At 36.3% G+C, this 20886-nt stretch overlaps 1 protein-coding gene across 2 annotated transcripts in view; it reads right to left on the minus strand.

Moving 5' to 3' along the window:
- PARP8 (poly(ADP-ribose) polymerase family member 8) overlaps positions 1-20886 on the minus strand; it is a 143199-nt gene that overhangs the window by 46181 nt on the left and 76132 nt on the right. For both annotated transcript variants that reach the window (XM_058680118.1, XM_058680117.1), the window contains exons 4-10: positions 18306-18343; positions 13534-13623; positions 12919-12989; positions 11544-11621; positions 10280-10374; positions 1752-1812; positions 1257-1347 (exon numbers count right to left, since the gene is read on the minus strand). In XM_058680118.1, the coding sequence (XP_058536101.1) occupies positions 1257-1347; positions 1752-1812; positions 10280-10374; positions 11544-11621; positions 12919-12989; positions 13534-13623; positions 18306-18343 (524 nt within the window). The remainder of the gene's footprint in view (positions 1-1256; positions 1348-1751; positions 1813-10279; positions 10375-11543; positions 11622-12918; positions 12990-13533; positions 13624-18305; positions 18344-20886) is intronic.

The following is a 20886-nucleotide window of genomic DNA, read 5'->3' on the forward strand; positions in this document are numbered from 1 at the left end:
TTTCTTCATGTTTCTGCAATGATATTCCCATCATCTTCCATGTGTCTCAGTCAGAATGAAAATATGTAACATCTATTTGTTGTCTAATGGCATTGACTGATCATTCAGCTCAAATACAACGCATTACTTTAATACAGAAAAGAGGTGATTAACTTTCAAGATGTGTTTCATAAAACTGAAAAGACAATACTTATGTGAAATAAAGGCAACCTGTGTTCCCTAACAGGCTCAAGTAACCTGTGCCGACATCATGAAAACACATTTGGGAACTCTGAGAGCTGTTATCTATATCCCTGCCTATTGCTGCTGGTTGGGCTCACTGACTGCATTAGTAATAGGATGCAATGGAAGATTCACTGTGTCTTTCTTGAGCAGTTCCACCACGCTGTCTCTTTGGAATCCCAATCACCATGGCATCAGAAGCATGACCACAGGAAGAACCCTGCAAGGAGGGTACTCCAGCTGGTAGCTTCAGCCGATCACACAGATGACACTTGCATCAATTGCTCACGATTTTAAAATCTTGCATTTTGGGCATCCAACCTAATGAGGCCTTATCTGAGCCCGGACACACCAACTACCTGACTGCAAGGTTATGAGAGGCTGCAAGCAAAAACCAAACAGTTCAGCCCCGAAATAATAGCATTTACATTTATGTAAAATACGTAAATATATGAAATGATAGCCATTACATTTTCAGGTGGTTTGCAATGCATTAACAAACAATAGGAACAGTATGAGAAGATGTAATTGTATGTGTGCTCATGTGCAGGCACAAAAAAAGCACCCACAACAGAAGGCAAAGGAAAACATCGTAACCTTGTTTGGAAAACACATAATAGGATCCTTTCTTGTAAACAGTTATAAATTGAGCTGCAACATTATTCAACTAACAAAAACATTATGATCTGTACTTTCAAAAAAAAAAGGACTCAACTTAGGCTAAATTCAACAGTAATCAAGGGTGAGATAAACAGGGATCTGAGAATCAGAGAAATAATATGTCTAAAGTCCATCCAAATAATGCTTGCTGATTTCCTTTCATAATCGAAGTATTCCTTTAGGTTTTATTGTGTTTGCTTCACAGATTTCTGTTAATTTTCAAAAACATACTTAACTAAATGTTACATGTTTCCAATTCCCTAAATTATACTGGTGATAATCCACAGTTCATTGAATGTAATTTTGAAATATCATGATCAAAATATGCAGTACAGTTAATTAATCTTTTTTTAAAAAAGATAAATAAAACTCACCTGGGCCATTTAAATACTGTGTAAGTGAACAGTGTAGTCTGACGATTATAGGTTCTGTTCGAATTACCTCCCAAGCCACAGCAATCTCCTCCTGTACACATTCATTTGAAAGATGAATTAGTCATTCTTTTAGAATTAAAATTTAGATTAAAAAAACTTAAAAACAGATGTCAAAAAATGCATAGCTCATCTCATGAAGGTCTATGAATTATCTCAGAGCCCACAGTTGTGTGAAGAGAAAGTTATGGTTTTATGTATGAAAAGTTAAAATGGAAACTATAGAAATACTACATAAGCACCTAAAAGCATATCTAAATAATAAAGGTGAAGGAAACAAAATATGTTTTCTCTGCCTTCTTGATCAGTCACAGCATTTGTTCAATGAGTCAGTTCAACAAAGTCAACCTACTGATAACACGATCCAGAACTACATTTCCAACTGGAATAAAAACGCATGTATCTAAAATATCTCAAACTCAACAAATTGATACTTACATCAAGAAAGCTAACATCAATATGCAGATCAATATCTACATCATCAATGGCTCCATATTCCCTGAAAGTAAAGATGGACATGAAGTTTTATCATTTTTTTAAAAAGAGAATTGCTGGGTTATTTGCTTTAGAAATTAAACCACTAATTCAGATGTCTTGCTTTCACTGATAGTTCAGAACTGAAGTCTGGACTTAGTAAATTAGCCATCATCACTCAGTAGCAGAGCTGGGACCTATGTGCATGTATGCCAGCTTTTGAGGTAAACAGTTCATGAGATTAGTATTCAGGAATCCATCAGTTTGTGTTGGAAATAAGTTTGAAGGTTGATGACCTTAACATGAATTTATCAGAGCCCTGACATATGGTCACTATTTCTGCATTCATTTTGAAGACAGGGAAATTAGGATTCGATGTTACCAAATGGAAAATACAAAGAAGCCAGCAGTAAAGCCAGGCACCGAACCCACTTCCAACTTCAACATTGTGTCAAATACAGTATCTTGTACAGAGTTAGCACTCTATAAAAAGTCTTGTTTTCAGTGCCTAAAAAGATCTATTTGAAAGAGTGATATAGGGGGTAAGAAAGATAGATTGAGCTCTTCTATCTGCTGGAACACTTCCAAGGTACAGCCAGAAGAGGTATCAGATGATGAAGGGCAGCCAGGACTCCACACAGGATTCCATCTCTGTTTAAGTGGTGGCCTAATCTTTACCACAACACTGGCCTCCTTAATACATACTTGCAACTACACACAGTAATTGTTCGTGGTTGTAGTAAAGTGTGCAATAGCAATACATATACATACTATGTAATGGTCAGACCAATGTAACTGACACGCATCACCTAGATATACATCATTTCTTTGTGTGGAGCACTTTCAAATTCCTGTTAGCTATTTTGAAAGAGACAATTAATTATTTTAAAGCATACTTACCCTACCATATCATGTAGTATAAAAGCCGCTCTTCTCCCTCTTTACCCCATACACAATTCTCTCTCCACCCCACACCTGCCCTGTTCATGCCAAACTCTGGTAACCACTGCTCTGCACTCTGGCTCTTTGAGATCAACTTCATCATCCATAGTAAGAACATGTGGGATTTGTCTTTCTGCTTCCGATTTGCTTCACTTAATGTCTTCTAGTTCTATGCACATTGTCACAGATTACTGAGTAGTGTTCTTTTTTATGCTGAGTTATAATTCATGGAAATAAAGAGGCAGCACACTAGAATAAAATAATTTAGACTCTATTTTGTGTATTTGTGTGTGTGTGTGTGAATGTAGCACTGGGCAAGGCATATTTTTTATTCCCTGTGACATTATATTTTATATGGTAATGTTTTGAAAAATTAAATAGACAAAAATAAAATCTATTTACAGAGGAATTAATTCTTTAAAATTATTCAAACATCACAATATCAGTATTTTTTGATAAAAGATAAGATGCAGTGACACATGTGGAATGACACAGAAAACAAATCACGAATAAAGACCAAACAAATGAACCACTTCATCTATGCCTCTACTTCAGAGCACAGCAAACATTTTTTGTAGCGTTCAAGCTAGAAAACATCTATGTTTTAGGCTACATACAGTCTCTGACAGATATTGTTTGCTTTTGGTAGCACTTCTTTTTTGTTGTACAACCCTTAAAAAAAGCAAGAACAATTTACATCTCCCATTCCAAATAGGCCACACAGTCCAGAGTTCATAAATTCATGACCCTGAGCAGGGGCAGATGAGCTACCCTCACAACAGATTCAAGAGCAAGTGTCAGGCACAAAGAAAAGTGCCGCTCGATGCAATGACGAGAGATGATGAATGGCATTCAAGAGAATTTCCAGACATGTGCAAAAGTCTTCAGTATAGCCATCCACATACAGGAGCTAAACCTCAGAAAGTAATAACAAATACATGCACACATTTTCTAGGTTGTGTTATATTAGAACAGAAATTGGACACAAAATGGTTATCAAATGATAAAGGAATGTTTAAGTGAACTATCTTACATTCACATAATGGGAAAAAAAACTTTACCCATTACTTTAAAAGTTTATTGAAAAAACATTTAACATACTAGGAGAAATGTCACAAAATACTAGTTACTAAAAAAAAACATGAAACGTTTTTAAAAATAAAATAGGGAGAATAAACTAAAACTGCAATGAGTATATATTAACTATAACTTACGACCATAAAATTTCATTTTTAAAGATTATATGTGTTCTAATCGCAAATACCTACTTCCATTTTTTGCATTTTTTTTGCTTTTTGATTTTATGGTGTAATTCCATAGGGTCTGGGATTTCTCTATCCCTTCCCTAATTTCGCACCCCAACTGATTTTCTCCATATTATTACAATGGTATAGAACTTCATAAGCAGCCGTAAGTCAAATACCTACTTCTTCCAGTTATAAAGACAATACAGACGACATAAAATGCACCGAAAATGTTGTATTGCCACCAACCAGAAATAATTATTTTTGTTTATATCTCCCGTGTATACATGCTTCATGATAAAGATTTTTATCCTGTTATTTCTTCTATGATCAGTATTTTCTCATATTACAGAATATTCTTCAAAACCACACATTCAAATTGTTGCATTTACATAAATGCAACTGTATAACAAGACATTTGGCTGCTCTTTAGGATTTTACACTGTCAATATTGACAAATAGACCTCTAAACAAAATCTGTACACATCTGTCTTGTCACAGAATCATTTCTTCAATCACTGGTGAAATGGTGTCACTATTTTGGGGATTCCTTGTAAGTGTAATTTGATTGCTATTTTAAAGCTTCACAACCAATTGCAATTACCCCAGTCAGGTGGTTTGAGGGATCAGTTTCTTCATCCTCACCATCAGTAGGCATTTTTTTACCCCTCCCAACTTGGCTGATTTCATTTGAAACGAAAGTTTTGACGACTTTACTAAGAATGGCAGCTTTCTGGCACGCTTAGAACCACAGAAGAGATTGGTGGTAACAAGATCAGTGAGAATCTTGTCTGAGAGGGTTTTCTACGTAAACAGTTTTTCAGACCACTGCAACAGAATTTCCCATTACGCTGGGAGAAGAACAAGCCTGCTTTGAAAACCTTTTCAAATGTGAATTTTAAAGTATTCAGTGTCTGATTTTTAAAAAATCTTGGGTAAAAGTTGCTGTAGTCTCATTTCTAACATGAATTTCTTTCCATCAAAGATGAGATAAAGAGAATTACCAGCGTTCCTCCTCTCCACAGCAGAGCATGAACACAGTTTTAAAGAGGCAGAGCCCCTGAAGGTTTGTAATTAACTGGATTCTGCAGGTGTATATCTGTAAATAGTTCCTTTTCTCATTTTTTTTTACCACACTTCAAAGAATTCACAAACGCTGCTCTATATATGCATACCCATTTCCGTTGAGATGCCCTTTTTATCTAATGCCAGTAATTTCATGTTTCCCACTGACAGATTACAAAGCATGATTACAGTTTGTCCAGATGCAGCGACCCAGTCATCAGGATTGCTTCTCTATCTAAATAACTTTCAGTAGCCCAGGCTCTCATGAATAGCAAATGCAGAACCAAGCTGTTCTGTTTGAAAGATGAATACAACATGAATTTTTGAAGCTAAACGTATTATTGTACCCTGAATGCAGTACTGAGTTTCTAATAACTAACAATAATTTGGAGCACTACCTATATTTAGTTTTGGTGAAAAGATCGCATTAAATTGAACTCAATTTTTAGTTTTAAGATGAAGGAAACAATTCAGAGATGATGTGATACAAATGTTTCTTCTAGAACTCAGGGGCTTCAATGAACTGTTCCACATGTACTAACACTTCCAATTCTGGGAGTATTTTTCTTTGTAACTCCAGATCCTGAAATCTGACCATCTGATTTTGCATATTCACTCACTGTGATCTGATTTATTTAAGAGCCTATTATGAAACACCAGCTTTCGAAAAGCACGTGCTTTTGAGAATAACCTGTGATACAAGTTGTAGCATTTCACTCTCTTATTCCTATTTCTACGACACGAATCAAGACAGCATGATTATCAAGGAGACGTGAACACACATATTCACAGAATGTTAGATCCTGGTCCTCTTTTCTCTGTATGCCTGAAGTTTATTCATTTTGCTGTCATAATCTTCATAATCTTTCATAATGCAAACTGATCAAAACCAACAGTGATCACACGGTGTGAGGTTTTTAGCCTTCCCTTACCTGTCAGAATAAATTCTATGTAGTACATACACAATACACACTCAAAGTCTACCACTGACTCTTTGGGATATAGACCTCTATTGCTGTTTCATTATTTCTGCGTTTCACATAATGGACAGGCATTTTGAGAAGAGGGGTGTTTTGTGAAGAAGTAACCATCTCTCTACGACATCTGAAACTCAGCAGCTGGCCTGTCGATCTCGGCAGGCCTACTCAATGTGTGGGGGAAACGTTTGTGACTGGGCCAAGAAATATGCAAACTCAGTTATCAGAAAAAGAATCTTGTCTAGATTTACACAAGACTGTATCCACGGTAGCTATAAATGTCTCTAAAGAGGCAACAGGGCTGAAAAGAATTTAAAAATTAGATCTGGTTGAAAAAAGAAGCCCATGTAAAAATAATAGTACTTGAAACACAGAGTAAAAACAGTTGCTAACAACTTCGCAATCAGCTTAAAAACTCTTGGTTTTGCTTGAAGAAAACACAGGCTTTGGGATGACTCTCTGGAATCTGACTGAAGCTAGCAGCTACAATACATTCCGGGGTTTCTGAAAATACCACCCCCTTGGTTTCTTTTCTCTGTGAGCCTCCTCCTGTCCTCACTCCAATTTTCAGGGACACACTGTTTTATTCCTTGGCTCAGAGGCAGAGGTTGGAAAAGAATATGCTGGAAGGGATATTGCCAAGATCCAATTCAAGATCTCATTTTGACAAAGGGCACACTTCTGTGTAGGCTAAGCTATGCTGAGATCACAAATACTCTCAAAAATTTCAGTAGCTTTAACATACAAAGGAAGATTCGTATCTTCACTTGCACTATAGGATTCATCCAGAATTAAGGATGAAGGTCACAACTTACTGTGATGACTTAAGGGAGCACCGTGGCAATTCAGGGGGACATGGCAACTCATACCCTGGCATTTAGGCTCACATTGAACAGATTAAAACATTACACGCCCACAATGTTTCTTCACTTTACAGGAAGCAGTGAAGTACAATCCTACGATACAAGAAGGAATTCTAAGCAATGCCATTAACTCATCAACAGGAAAATTTAGAAATCAAGAGAAACTATAAATTCATTCTTGCTAATGGGTAGATAGGTCCCTCAAATCACCAAAAAATTCTCAGGAGACTTCACCTCTCCAAAACAGCCATTGGAAAAGGCCCTGTTACACTTGGCCACCAACAAAAGGTGACTGAAACGCATGGCTACAACCTTGGGAGCTTCCAGCTTGCCTGAGACATTAGTCACAATCAAAAGGTTGGATTACTCATATGGCTGCCAACTTTCGAATGAAATACAGCATGAACATAAAGCAAAGGGTGTTTTGTAAGGGATGGAAGTTTTCAATTTCACAAGGAAATTCTTCACTCCATTGCTTTCCTTAAAGAGTAAGAATTTTCTGTGCTGCATTTAACCACCTTCCTCAAGCTATTAACTTCCTCTTATTTCCAGGTGACTCTGATCAACACTATCGTTGTCAATACATGAGTATGGCGGTATATTTACAATCAAAATAATGTAATGTAATATAAAATAATTTTATTTCGTGACTCGAAGTGAGACACATTCAATCTAATCACAGGTTCTGTTCCTGAGAGGCCTAGCTCATTTCCTTTATAGGAGACTGTAAACGCACACTATCATTAAAGCTTATGAATATAGTTCAAACACAGCCAGCACGGATGGCAAGGCAGAGCTGCCAATATCTAACATCATTCACTTTCTCTGTGTGTCTCAAAGAGGGTGTCGTTTTAAATCTAGGCAACCTTGGTTACTTAGTTATATCCCTCTCTTATAGAGAGATGTGGATAGCTGCCTTTCTCATTAGATGTAGCATGAAAAAAAAATGACAGCAAATTACCTATTGTGCATACTGAGGTACTTTTGTTCTTCAAACTCCATTAAGTTCCTATAAGCGCCAATTTAGTCAAAGAACAGCTAATTAGAACAGTCTGTTTTCAACAGACTTGGAACTTCATAAGCAAGATGATTCCAAGACCTTATCCCTAACTACCCCTTTTCCCATGTGATTAAGTCTCAGCATTGGAAATCAGATGGTAAATTCATTCTTACTTAAGTAAATCAAACTAGCTCTGCTGTGATTCATCTTTATAACACAAGGCCTCTGGGAGGTTCTCTCTTCTGGAAATATCCTGTCTAGCTAGAGAAAATCAAGAGCAGGAGAGAACATAACTTGCGTTAAGATTTAAATTGGATCCAAATTCTTATTCGTGAAACGGGCAAACAAGAACAACCCAAACGATTTATGACTTTAGGCATTTCATCTCACCAAAATTCAAAATACAGGATTACTAATTTTTGGTAGTTTTAAATTGTTGTTATTCTTCATGGTACAGTTTTGTATTATATGGAGTCCTCCCTCCCCATTCTCTCTTTTCAAAAGTTTCCCCCGTATTATTACAAAAGTATAGTCCTTCAGCAACAGTTCCAAGCCTAACAATCTCGATTTAAATGCATCACAGCAGTGTAGGTATAGACAACAGCACAAACTCTAGCATCGTATTGTCAAGGTATTCACTGGGAGTCCTCCTTTTATTCAGGAGTAGAAATGTATGTTGGAATTTCAAAAGTTAATAATTGTTAATACCTATAGGAATAAAAGAAAATATTAATACATTTCATATAGGTGTTTGAGGACTGCTTTTTGAAGAAACAAAAAATTTTCATACTCACATCACAATATAACTGGGGTCTAAATAATATAAATTATGTTTTAGGAAAAACTGTTTCTAGAATCAGTAAATATTTGCTAAGTTTATCTTGTAAACAAAGGATATTTCTGGGCCCGGGAAAGCAGCTTTGTGGCTAAACTCCTCATCTTGAACGCACCAGGATTCCTGTTCTAATCCCGACAGCCCTGCTTCCCATCCAGCTCCCTGCTTGTGACCTGGGAAAGCAGTCGGAGATGGCCCAAGGCCTTGGGACCCTGCACCCGTGTGGGGGACGAGAAGAGTCTCTGGGCCCCTTGCTCAGATCAGCTCAGCTTAGCTCCGGCCATTGTGGCCACTTGGGGAATGAATCAGAGGACAGAAAATCTTTTTCTTTGTTTCTCCTCCTCTTGTATATATCTGACTCCAATAAAAATAAAATAAATCTTTTTTTTTTAAAAAGTACATTTCTATTTCTAATGAAAAAACAAAACCTCAGTGTGATAGTGTTATTGTTTATTTTCTCCACAATTACTGTTAAAAATACCATCATTGTTTTGGCTATTTATGACCCTTATTGCCTTCTTTATACATTTATTCTACAAGCATTTATTAAATATCAGTAGAACCTATGCGGGCATCACAACAGACAACAGGGAAGTCAAGACAGCTACTTTTCACATTTTCACTTTTGCGAAGTTCTGCTTTACCACATACAATAATCCTAGTTACTCTCTCAACTGTAACCCAATATGTCATGTCAGCTAAAAAAAAAAAAACAGCTCCCCATCTCGCTACACAGAGTTGAGAATTAAGAGAGTAAGAACATAAATTTCGGCCTTATGCCCTTGGGATCATATGGAGAATCTACCACCAAAGACTCCTCCACTGCAATTGAAAAGGCCAGGCGAACCTGCCCCTCAGCCATCTCTGCATTTCCGTGCCCCAACATCCCCTCAGACAGCAGAACCTACCAAGGCTGAAATACCCAGGAAAAGGTGGTCCTTTGCCCCCACCATACCTCCATTTTCTTTGTAATCCCCAACCCCTAGCTATGAAAAGCCACGTGGTCACTTCATCCATGTCCAGGAAAGAGGGCACAATCTGAATTTACCTTGAATAAATTCAATCTGCCTATGAGAAAAAAAAAACATTCTACAAACTTATCACCAAACAATGCATTAGGTAACTGCATAATAAAATAATCATTCAAGGAAACACTGAGCTAATCTATGGGTTTTTTTGTTTTGTTCTGGTGGTTGTTTTATTCAGGAACTAGGTCACAGTGTGATTTGGACACCAGTGTTATATATTATTTTCTTTGTTCACAGGATATTACGTCCAGCTAGCCAAAAAATATTATAGGAATTAATTGTGACCTGAATTAACGTTGATATTCAAAGCAACACTCCAAAATAACAAATGTTTAATACAATTAAAGCAATCTTAAACCACGTGTACCTCCCCACCAAAAACAAAAGCAAGTTAGCCTATTAGTAGAAATGCAATACTATTTCTCTCAAATACTTTAAACTAAAATAATTTTAAAACCTGCTTTAAATTATTCTGGTCGAAAACCTCAATGACTTACCTAGTAAGTTTAATTTTCGCTCACCAAAGGTACTGATTTACCTGAGAGAAACTGCATGTGGCCCATATATCTCCCTTACTGCTGACAAATCTGCCTCCAGCTGCGGATGTTTGTGCAATTCCCCATCATAGTTCACCTGATGGAGAGGAGGGAAGCAGAGGTGAACTCAGGGTACAGACTCAAAAAGACCAGCACCATCTTTTGCACGGGTCACCTTGTGCACTCTGCAATGGAAATGATCGGCTTCATTACAGACCCATACAATTCCCAAGTATATTCATTCACTCAAGTTGTTATGTGCACTTATGGCTAGAATAATTGATGGTGTTGACAAATTGAAATGCCACTGTTTGATATAAGGAAAATGCATATGTTAAAAAGGGGCAGATTATCTGAAAAAAAAAAAAGATGTAGAATTACAGTAGAAACTACGGGCTTCCTTTCTTTAAGAATTCCATTAAAAACTTCCTTTGAATAATGATAAAGTGCTACACTGCTGAAAAATCACTTCCTTAGGAAAACTAACTCAATGTACAAAGTCGTTGCCAGAACAAAAGATGCTGGTTTCATTTTGTCCATATCTCTACTGCCTTTTTTATGCCTGGCTGATATAACCACAGTCGTGATTCTGAGTGAATATATTTACTTGCACTCTTTTACATAACAACTCTGGCTTTTCTTGCTCTGTTTAACATGCCTTCACATACACTATCCAAGTGGCAAAGTAGTTTTGACTGAGAAATTCACGTAAGCAAATCAGTTTACAATATACCCAAACCCTACAACTATTCAATGTCAAATTATAACATTTTCCTTGAAAAAAATTCATGTATTCTTTCAAATATATAGTCAGGCTATTCTCATATATTTCAGCATTTCTTCCTAGAATCTTTTCAACATAGTGAACAAAAATGAAGCATGACAATGGGCTATATCAAGGTTAACCATTGACGATCGTAAAGTTAACAACCAACGCTTTGGCTAGAAGTGTCATCATTTCACAATGCTGATTGAGCACAATAGGTTTAAGAAATATAAAAGTCAAAGCATAAGAAAATACTGTTTATAAAAATCTCACTGATGAATATAATAGGATTACAGTTAAAAGATTTGCAAATGTACCTTTAGTTTCTAATGATAGGATGAAAATAAGAAATGAAAAAATCTACATTGACTTCCAAGCATGCAGAATTCTGAATAGCACACAGGTTTCTTAACTCTCAGGCACAGAATTCCAATGAGGGTCTGCACAGGTATGGCTATTCTAGCCCTGAGACTGGATTTGGAAAGATTGATTTTACTTACCTGTCCTCCATAATAGAATTCCTCAGAATCATTATCACCTTCGGAATCTTCTTCCACTGTACTATTCTGCCTTGATTCCTTAAAAAAATATTAGAGTAAGACAAATTTTAACAGTCAAACTAAGTTGCCTCTTTCTGAAAATGAAGTAGAAAGTTGCCAAAATATGTAGGTCATCTTATGCATGTTACATGGATTTTATACATAAAGTATTCTGGATTCAGTAAAAACCCGAAACAACAGGCGACACAAGGGAAATGGTTCCTGTGTCCATTCAGCTCAGTTTAAGGTACATCTTTCTGTGTGACTTAATATTTGATTGATAATAAAAACATAGATCTCACCTTTTTACCATAATTAACTATGTAAAGATTGTCAACAATAAATTAAAAAAAAACTTAGATCTCATCAATTACACCTTCAGGGTTCCTCTGATAATACACTTGGCATACTCATACTGACACAATTTTTATTCAAAAAAGTAACTCAGCTTTATTAAACCAAACTGTTCTGACATTCATTGCCATGTAGGTGGCCAGGACTCTTACTAGAACCATCAGCCACTACCTTTGCAGGAACATTACCAGGAAGCTAGAATGAAAGCGAAGCAGTGACAGATCAAATCAGAACTCAGGCAGCTGGTAGTCTGTTGCACAATGCCTATCCCAGAAATTTTGTTTAGAATTCATTAGCAATTATTGCAGTTCATGTTTTAACTCCAATCGAGTTTCTTATTAACTGAGTGTGTCTGAAGTATAAGCAGTGTATGGTACTCCCTCTTACGGAGACCATTAAATTGGGGAGGACAAAGGCAGTTTGTTTGGGACACAGTTATAAAGCTGTTACTGTTTCATAATCATCTCTAGGTTTCACATTACAGAAGAAAATGAAATGTTGAAGTGGGAATCTGGGTTTCAGGAAATTTTAAATTTGGGGTTTAGTAACAGTTTTTTTCAAGCAATGATTTCTTAGTGTAAACATAGGAAGCACAAATGATAACAACATTAACTGGAAGATAAAGTTATGTCAAGTACATCCTGAGTTTTAGAAACAAAATTTTAAGGTATCAATCAAAGTTATATAATCAGATATGGTTATAGTACATTACACGAGTGTTCTTCAGTCAACTACACTATTTGATAAACGAATACAGAACATGTTAAATTCTGTGTTCATTATATTTAGATTTAAACCTTTCTACTTCTTTCTAGTATTCTAAAAGGGAACTTCTTAGGGTTAACTTTAACCCATTGACCTTGTCACACCAAAGGTCCCTTGGCCATGAGCTTGAGTTTTACTCACCATGGACAATGTAATTCCAAAACAATAATGACGGCATCAAGTATACACAGAGTGTAAAAGGATGCAACATACATACCTCCCCATTTTCCTTTTGCAATTTGGATTTTATGGATAAGCAGCAGTTAATGTCATTTGTTTTCCTTAATTCTGAAAAAAGCCATAATTAAAAATTATTTGTGTTTTCAATAGACCATATACCCAACACTTATGAGTTTCTGTATGAAAATACTTTGATTATTCCTTTTTCTTTACATAATAAGAGATATTCTCAAATGATATGATATTGTATAGTTTTAAACACTATGGTTTTTACTTATGCATAAAATGTGTTCAGAATAAAGTCCTGGTATACAGACTCCTTAGCTTTCATTATACAGTTCATAGCATCTTCATTGCTATAAATGTAGGACTCAGATATTCACTTTGTATAGCAATATCACTAAAGAAGGAAATATTTTCATAAGAGCAATTTCAACAAATGTAAAATATCATAAACGTACATTTAAGAAAATATAAAATAATCTGATATATTTTAGATTGAAAACTTACATAGAGAATCAGATTTTTGTAGATACTAAGAATAAAGAATGGTCACAGTATTAACCAAACAAAAAAAGCCCTCCATAGAATTAAGGAAAACGAACCTAGAATTTAAGTAACAAAACAAAAAAAAATGTTGTATTGCTATTACCTGTTGCTATTCTATGAAAAATTACTGGAATTGGCTCTGTAGTAACTAGCACATCTTCATCATTTGCTGAGCTTGACACATATGTATTATCTGAAAGAAGTACAAATAATTAAAAACAACAGCCTAAAAATGGCACAATTCCTTATTGGATAATAATTCAGATTACACTCACATCATATTGATTCCATGAAGCACACACTGCTATTCTGGTTAAATTCAGGAAAAAAATGATGAAGTAAATTTCAGATTTATATGTGAATTGCAAAGGTCTCTTTAAAGATTTTTACATCTGCTTGAGAAATACAGACATCGGATAGAAGCTGTCCAAATACATCCCAAATATGGCAACAAATCATTTAGAGGCAACTGACTGCCACCACTCACCAAACAGGGTCATTTTCATTTCCATACCTCCTGCAGTGAGTAAGCAAGAAAGCTAAAGAGCAAGTTGCATTAATATTCAGTATCAAGAAGTTTTTTGAAATATGTGCTGAAAATTTTATTGAAATCATACCCATCATATTGTTCTCATATGTATCTCAAAATTGATTGAAAGGGTCTGGATGTGATGGCTCTATTGAATATCCTTCTCTTGCAAGTGCTGAGACCCCATTTGGGTGCCAGTTCGTGTTGCAGCTGCCCTGCTTCCCATACAGTTTCCTGTTTATGCCCTGGGAAAGCAGTGCAGGATTACTCAAAGCCTTGGGACACTACACTCATGTGGAAGATCCAGAAAAAGTTCCTGGCTCCTGGCTTCAGACTGGCTCAGCTATGGCCATTGTAGTATTTGGGGAGTGAACCAACAGATGGAGGATCTTTTGTTCTGTCTCTCCTTCTCTCTGCAAATCTGTCTTTCCAATAAAAATATATCTTTTTTGTGAAAGAAAAAACTGGCAAAAGCCTCAGAATTGTCAGCAAATTAGCCTTATCAACATGTACAAGCTGAGTGCCAGAAGATTAAATTGTACCATGAAATCCTTAGTTTCCTTAAGAAACACTATGTGTGTCTAATGGACAAAAAGTAGCATTTTTCTAAGCTTAACACTTATTTTTTTGCTAAGTATGGATTTTCATATGGTAATATGATACCAGGGGATTATTTTACTTTGAAATTAATGACTTGGGCCTGGCGGCGTGGCCTAGCGGCTAAAGTCCTCACCTTGAAAGCCCCGGGATCCCATATGGGCGCCGGTTCTAATCCCGGCAGCTCCACTTCCCATCCAGCTCCCTGCTTGTGGCCTGGGAAAGCAGTCGAGGACGGCCCAAAGCTTTGGGACCCTGCACCCGCATGGGAGACCAGGAAGAGGTTCCTGGTCCCGGCATCGGATTGGCGCGTACCGGCCCGTTGTGGCTCACTTGGGGAGTGAATCATCGGATGGAAGATCTTCCTCTCTGTCTCTCCTCCTCTGTGTATATCCGGCTTTCCAATAATAATAAGAAAAAAAAAAAGAAATTAATGACTGTAGGGCATCTGTGAGACTGTTATTTAAAAAAACCGCTCCATTAATTTATTAATTATGGCTCTATAATGAACCCATGATTGACCTACTAAATAATTCAAAGAAATACTCACAAATAATGGGTGCAAGGATCGATGTCAGCTAAAGGCAATCAGTGTTCAGATGCTTGGATGAATATGCATTAAAAAATCTTTTTGGGCCAAGGTTTTATATTATGTCAGTACAGTCAGCCACGATTTTTAATTGATAGACATATAAAGCATTACTTTGTTTTAAAGAAAAACATCTGTACTTTTCTAAGAGTGTAAGTAATGAGAAAATGATAGGTTATACTTTGTAGAAGTGAGCTGTAAGACATTCTCAACAACCATAAGTCTTTAACAGCCAGACAGGAAGGTGGCAGGGGTGAGTATGGATTACATTTGAAACAAATAATTTTGCATTATGTAGTTTAAATCACCATCAAGGAAGATATGTTATATTCATGTTCACCAAGAGGCATAACTGATGAAGAAACACTTAGAATATAAATTCAGTTTAACTGTGGCTTTAGCCTGTTGGTGAAGACTTTGGTCATTATGTAGTTTCTCTTCTGTCAGTTACCTGATACTTTTGGTAACCATGAAAAAACTTTTCTATCAGAGCGAGATTTTACTTCCTTAAATCTTCACAAAAAGTCTTCTGGATTTGTACTTTTTTGTTACTTATCTATCTAATGCCATGTTTTCTCTTTGCACAATAGTTCTTTGAAGCAAACATGAGAAGAGAGTTTTAAAAGGGAATATTAGGGCAGAAGTAAAAGCTGACGACCATCCACAAACTTGAAAAGCCCAACAACCTGGTACTGCATTATGTTACGTCCCCAGAGTGACAGAAGAATAAAGGTTTTCCTACCGCTTCAAGAGGCAAGAATATTAAGATATCATATTTAGAAAAACAGGGAATAACACATCAAGTAACTCAATTTAAGTGATTTTCCTTCAGGAAAAGTGGTAAGATTTAGCGTCTATAACGCTGAAAATCAAAATTATGTATCACAACATATCATTTTCCAAGAGTCTCTGCTGGTTTGGTTTGTATTTTGATCAGTACTTAGCCATTATTCCGGCTTCCTGCTCCCTTATCAAAATGTTCTTAATTTTCATATTATCAATGAAGTCATATCTATGTAATAAGACAAATCACGTCACAGAGCTATACCCAACTGTAGTGGTACATGGAAAAGACTGAGGAAAGCATGCTAAGTCTAGATACTGGTTCCGTTTGTAGGAAGTTTGAGAAGAATTATTATTAATTCTTGCTTCATTTTTAAAGATTTATTTATTTATTTGAAAGAAGGAAGAGGAAGAAAAAAAAGAGAGAGAGTGATGTTTCATCTGGCATTTCACTCCCCAAATGGTTACAGCAGTTGGCGCAGGACCAGATCAAAGTCAGGAGTAAGGAAGTTCTTCCAGATGTTTGTGGTTTCAGGAGCCCAAGCACTTGGGTCATCTGCTGCTGCTCTTCCCAGACACTCTAGCTGGGAGTTGACGTGGGAGTAAGGTAGCTGGGTCTAGAATAGGCACCCGTATAGGATAACAGCACCTTATCTGCTACACCACCGTGCTGCCCCCCACCTGGGATACCCAGAACAGGCTCCAGGCTCCTGGTTTTGGATCGGCTCAGCTCTGGCCACTGTGGCTGCTTGGAGAGTGAATCATTGGATGGAAGAGCTTTCTCTGTCTCTTCTGCTCTCTATATCTGACTTTCCAAGAAAAAAAAAAATAAATCTTAAAAAAAAAATAAAAAAGCTCAATCAAAACACTAATGCTACATCTGCCCCTAAAGCAAAGAATTGAGTTATAGGCCATTTCACTTGCAAGGAATACATCCTTGAGAAATATTTTCATATCTCAGCACATTTCTTAAAGCATGAATGTCATGCTTACCATTTTGCCTATGATCCAGACTGGCATTTAGAACCAAGTGAAATCAATGCACGTAGAAACTCTTTGCAAACTCCGTTCTGTACAGTGTGCACTTAGCTTATGGCGTCCATCATTAAACCTCAGGTCTGCCCCAATATTTTACTGGAAGACACATTTCCCTCGGCCATCCTGTTTCTGGGCAGGATAACTGAACCTAATTTAATCAAGTAGATCACAGATACTTACTCTTCTTTACTTTTTAACTGTGTAACAGTGGAAAATCACACGCACACAAAATTTGCCCCAAGAAGGGATTTCAGTAAAATCAGCACAAATGAAAAGACTAATGCTCTATTTTAGATGTTCAGTGTTTGAAACTGGTAGTTCCAAGATGGGCTCCCAAAGAGCGGTGAAAATACATGAATAATATCTACAAGCCACAAGAGGGAGCTAAGTCTTTGAGCCACATGGTTTACCAAAGGCGTCTTCTACTACAGTATATCCTGTGCCTCAGGATAATTCATTTCCATATTTAGGATGAGCTCTGATGAATAGAATTGCTTCCAGCCCCTTACTAAGCTTGATCACTGTTAATACTCGCAGACATTCCACACCAAAAATGCAATATACCTTAACAAGAGAGGAATTCATTGCCATCTAACAGAAAAACAAAAGCAAAAACTTTTCTAATACGCATTTCTTGTTTTGCTTTTTCCAATGATACTTACCTAGAAAATGTTTAATATTACTAATTTTTAAAAATCTGAGTGTCCTGAATAATTAATCTACTACATCACTGGATGCTCTTTCTTAAGACATTGTGCTTGGAATTGGAATATATAGAAGCCATAGAAAAATAATTGTGAGAAGGTTTATAACTTAAGACATTTTTAAAAATATAACCTTTAAAATTATAGCGGGATTAAATGCTTGGTGAAAACTGCTATGGAGAGCATTAAAATGCCAAGGAAAAGTTTTACAATAACTCTAAACCAAAGTATGGATAATGTCTTGAGCACATGTGTGCTCAGAATGATACAAATGAAAAATAAATTATTGAAACAAGCGTTAGCTATAATTTCTTTGTTGTGAAAGCAGGTGATGTTCCAAAATTAACAGCCACTCTGGTTTACAGAATCTTTGCCTTGGTGGTAATGATAGTAAGACTTACAGGTGGGGGTTGTCACATGTACCATACAAATGACCACCCACTGGGAAGCCACTTTGACTTTGGGCTGCATTACATACAAAGTATGGCCCTCATGGGCTGTCAACAGAACTGTTCTATAGTTTGAAGACATCTCACTCCAATGTTACACTCATATATATTTTTACATCTCCACATGAAAAAAAATACCCAAAGGAGTCATAACATGGGTATCCACAATACAAAGAAAAAACATACCTGGGTAATCTTCAGATACATGAACTGAGTAAGATACACTGTTAAGACAAAAAGAGAAAAACAGAAGCTCCAATTACTGCCAAGGTACATAGACTTTCTGAAAAATCACTTCTCATTTTCCCATTTGCATATATATACATTTATGTATATATATTATGTAATATATATAGGGATAGCATATATATGTATATATATGTATGTGTGTGTATATATATGTATATATAATCCCAAAATGGATTAAAAAGTCTTTGATAACTGACCAAAGGCATCTCAATGAATATTCCTAGAAAGGTTTGGAAATCCTTCTTCCAACACTGATACGTTTTTTAGTATACATAGGTATTTTTATCTCAGCAAGGTTTAATATCCACACACTTAGGGTCATTTGCTTGGTCTGCTCATGTGCTATCAAATCATGCTTTCTTGCCAAAAAAAAAAGGACAAGACAAAAATAAACAAACACAAAACCCTGTAACTATTACAAAATATTTTCTTTCTAAGATTTATTTTTATTTCAATTGGACAGAGAGAGAAAAAGAGAGACAGGGTAGGTGAGGGAAGAAGAGAGAAATCTTTCATCCCAATAACAAAATGAAAGGTTAAAAATGACCATAGACAATCAAAAGATCCTTAGATGTCATGCAATGCAATCTATTTTCAAATTTAAATAATTTTTAAAAATTAAGAATATTTAAAATATACTATATAGAGAATAATCAATCCAAATGCAAGACCATACATATACACGCATAAAAAACTTAAATATCCAACAGATAAATTAAAGTGGAATTCTGAAAACGATTTTGGAAGAATTAACCCCAAAAAAAGACATTTAAGGAAGCATAAAGAATAAAAAGTTGAAAGAATAACCCGAAGGTAGGAAATGAAACCTGAATCCAACAATATAAATAATGACATTGAATGCTAATAGACTACACAGTGAATAAAAGAAAAAAAGAGTAAGAATGACTAAAAAGCAATATCCAATTCTGTTGAATTTCTTAAGTAAAACCACACTAACTAAAGCACCAGAGATATACTTAAAGGATGCAGGTGCAAACCACACTAATTGTGAGCATCAAGACGAAGACACAAAGAGATTATTCAGAATGGTACAGGTCACCAGGAAGGCTTGCCCATCATAACTGTGAATGTTTCTAATAGCAGAGCTTCCAGATATGTGCAGAAAGCCAGGCAGAATTACACACAGCGTTACCGTCACAACTTGAGTAACCAGCAAAACTGATTTTCCCTCCCAACCTCCCCACCTGCGAAAAGAAGAAAAAAAATTCTAAGCACAGAAGATCTGATATTTATTTTCACAAAATCTAACTGTGGGATGTTGAGGTATGTCATAAACTGAGCCGTTAGATTAACCTCAAAACCTCTGAATGGGTGGATGGAGATGGTTCTCCCCAGCTAAAACACCAGGTTTTGTTAGCTCATGTTGGACCTGTGATACAAAGTCTTTAAATTTCAGTCACCGCCTTTTAGAGTCTGAGGCTAGATTCAGGACTTTGCAATTGTGCCACAACACAACCCTCCCAGGCAAGTCCAAGATCATACCACAGAGTCCAACAGATTCCTGGCATTCTATTTGGTTCTGAGAAAGAGATTCAACAGACTTAATAATTTTGTATAAATAGATGAGTTGCAAAGAAGGAAAGTTGATTAGAAAACCAAATATTGAAATTCCATTCTCACATAAAGAGTATTTAATTGTTCAAAGTATTAATTCAGAGCACTCTTAAAAAAAAGAAAACAAAACCTAGTCTAAGTCACGCACTGGGTTAACAGCACGTAAAATTTAAGTAGAAAAAAAAAAACCAGAAGCAGTCAACTGAAGGTCAGCACAAAAGGAAACAGAGAAGATGAAGCACAATGACAATGAATGCAATAAATACAGGAACATGGAAATTTTAAAAAATACATGAATTTTTTTCTTTCTCTACATTTAGGTAACAGTTAATCACATAAAATCACAGATGATGGAAATCTCCAGTGTCTTCTACTCCATTCCCCCCCAATGCCTGCATATTGTCGTCTTCAGTGGAATACCAAAAACAGGAATGGTGCTAAGGAGAAAAGTAAATTTCTGTGTAATTCTATGTCACTTAATCACTCACGCATCGGCTCCCCATTATGCAAATCAAGATGCAATATTATTCAATCACCCAATGATTTCCCTCATGGTAGCCTTTATAGAGTCACATCTGCCTCCCTTCACCCGAACATCTTCAATCTCAGGCATTTGTTAATAAAGTCTCTGTCTCTGTAATTCTGTTATTTGGCAAATGGTATGTGAATGGAATCATGACACATAGAGTAAAACAGTGTATTGAGGCAAAATCAGTAGCATTTTGAAAAACTTAAACACAAGAGTGATCAAGTTAGAAGCTGCTGTAGCAGTCAAACATGAGCCAGTAGCAGTGGGAAGCGCACAAGGCTAAAAGAAGGCAGTGACAAATGGCAGATGACGGGCCACAGCCAAGAGACCAGCTGTGGGATTCATGGTCCTACATCAAACGCCAAGTGTAAGATCAACTCTCACTGTGCCTCACACAAGCTAAGGGGGCTAGCT

This window comes from Ochotona princeps, chromosome 23, assembly GCF_030435755.1.
Source record: "Ochotona princeps isolate mOchPri1 chromosome 23, mOchPri1.hap1, whole genome shotgun sequence".
Classification (NCBI taxonomy): Eukaryota; Metazoa; Chordata; class Mammalia; order Lagomorpha; family Ochotonidae; genus Ochotona; species Ochotona princeps.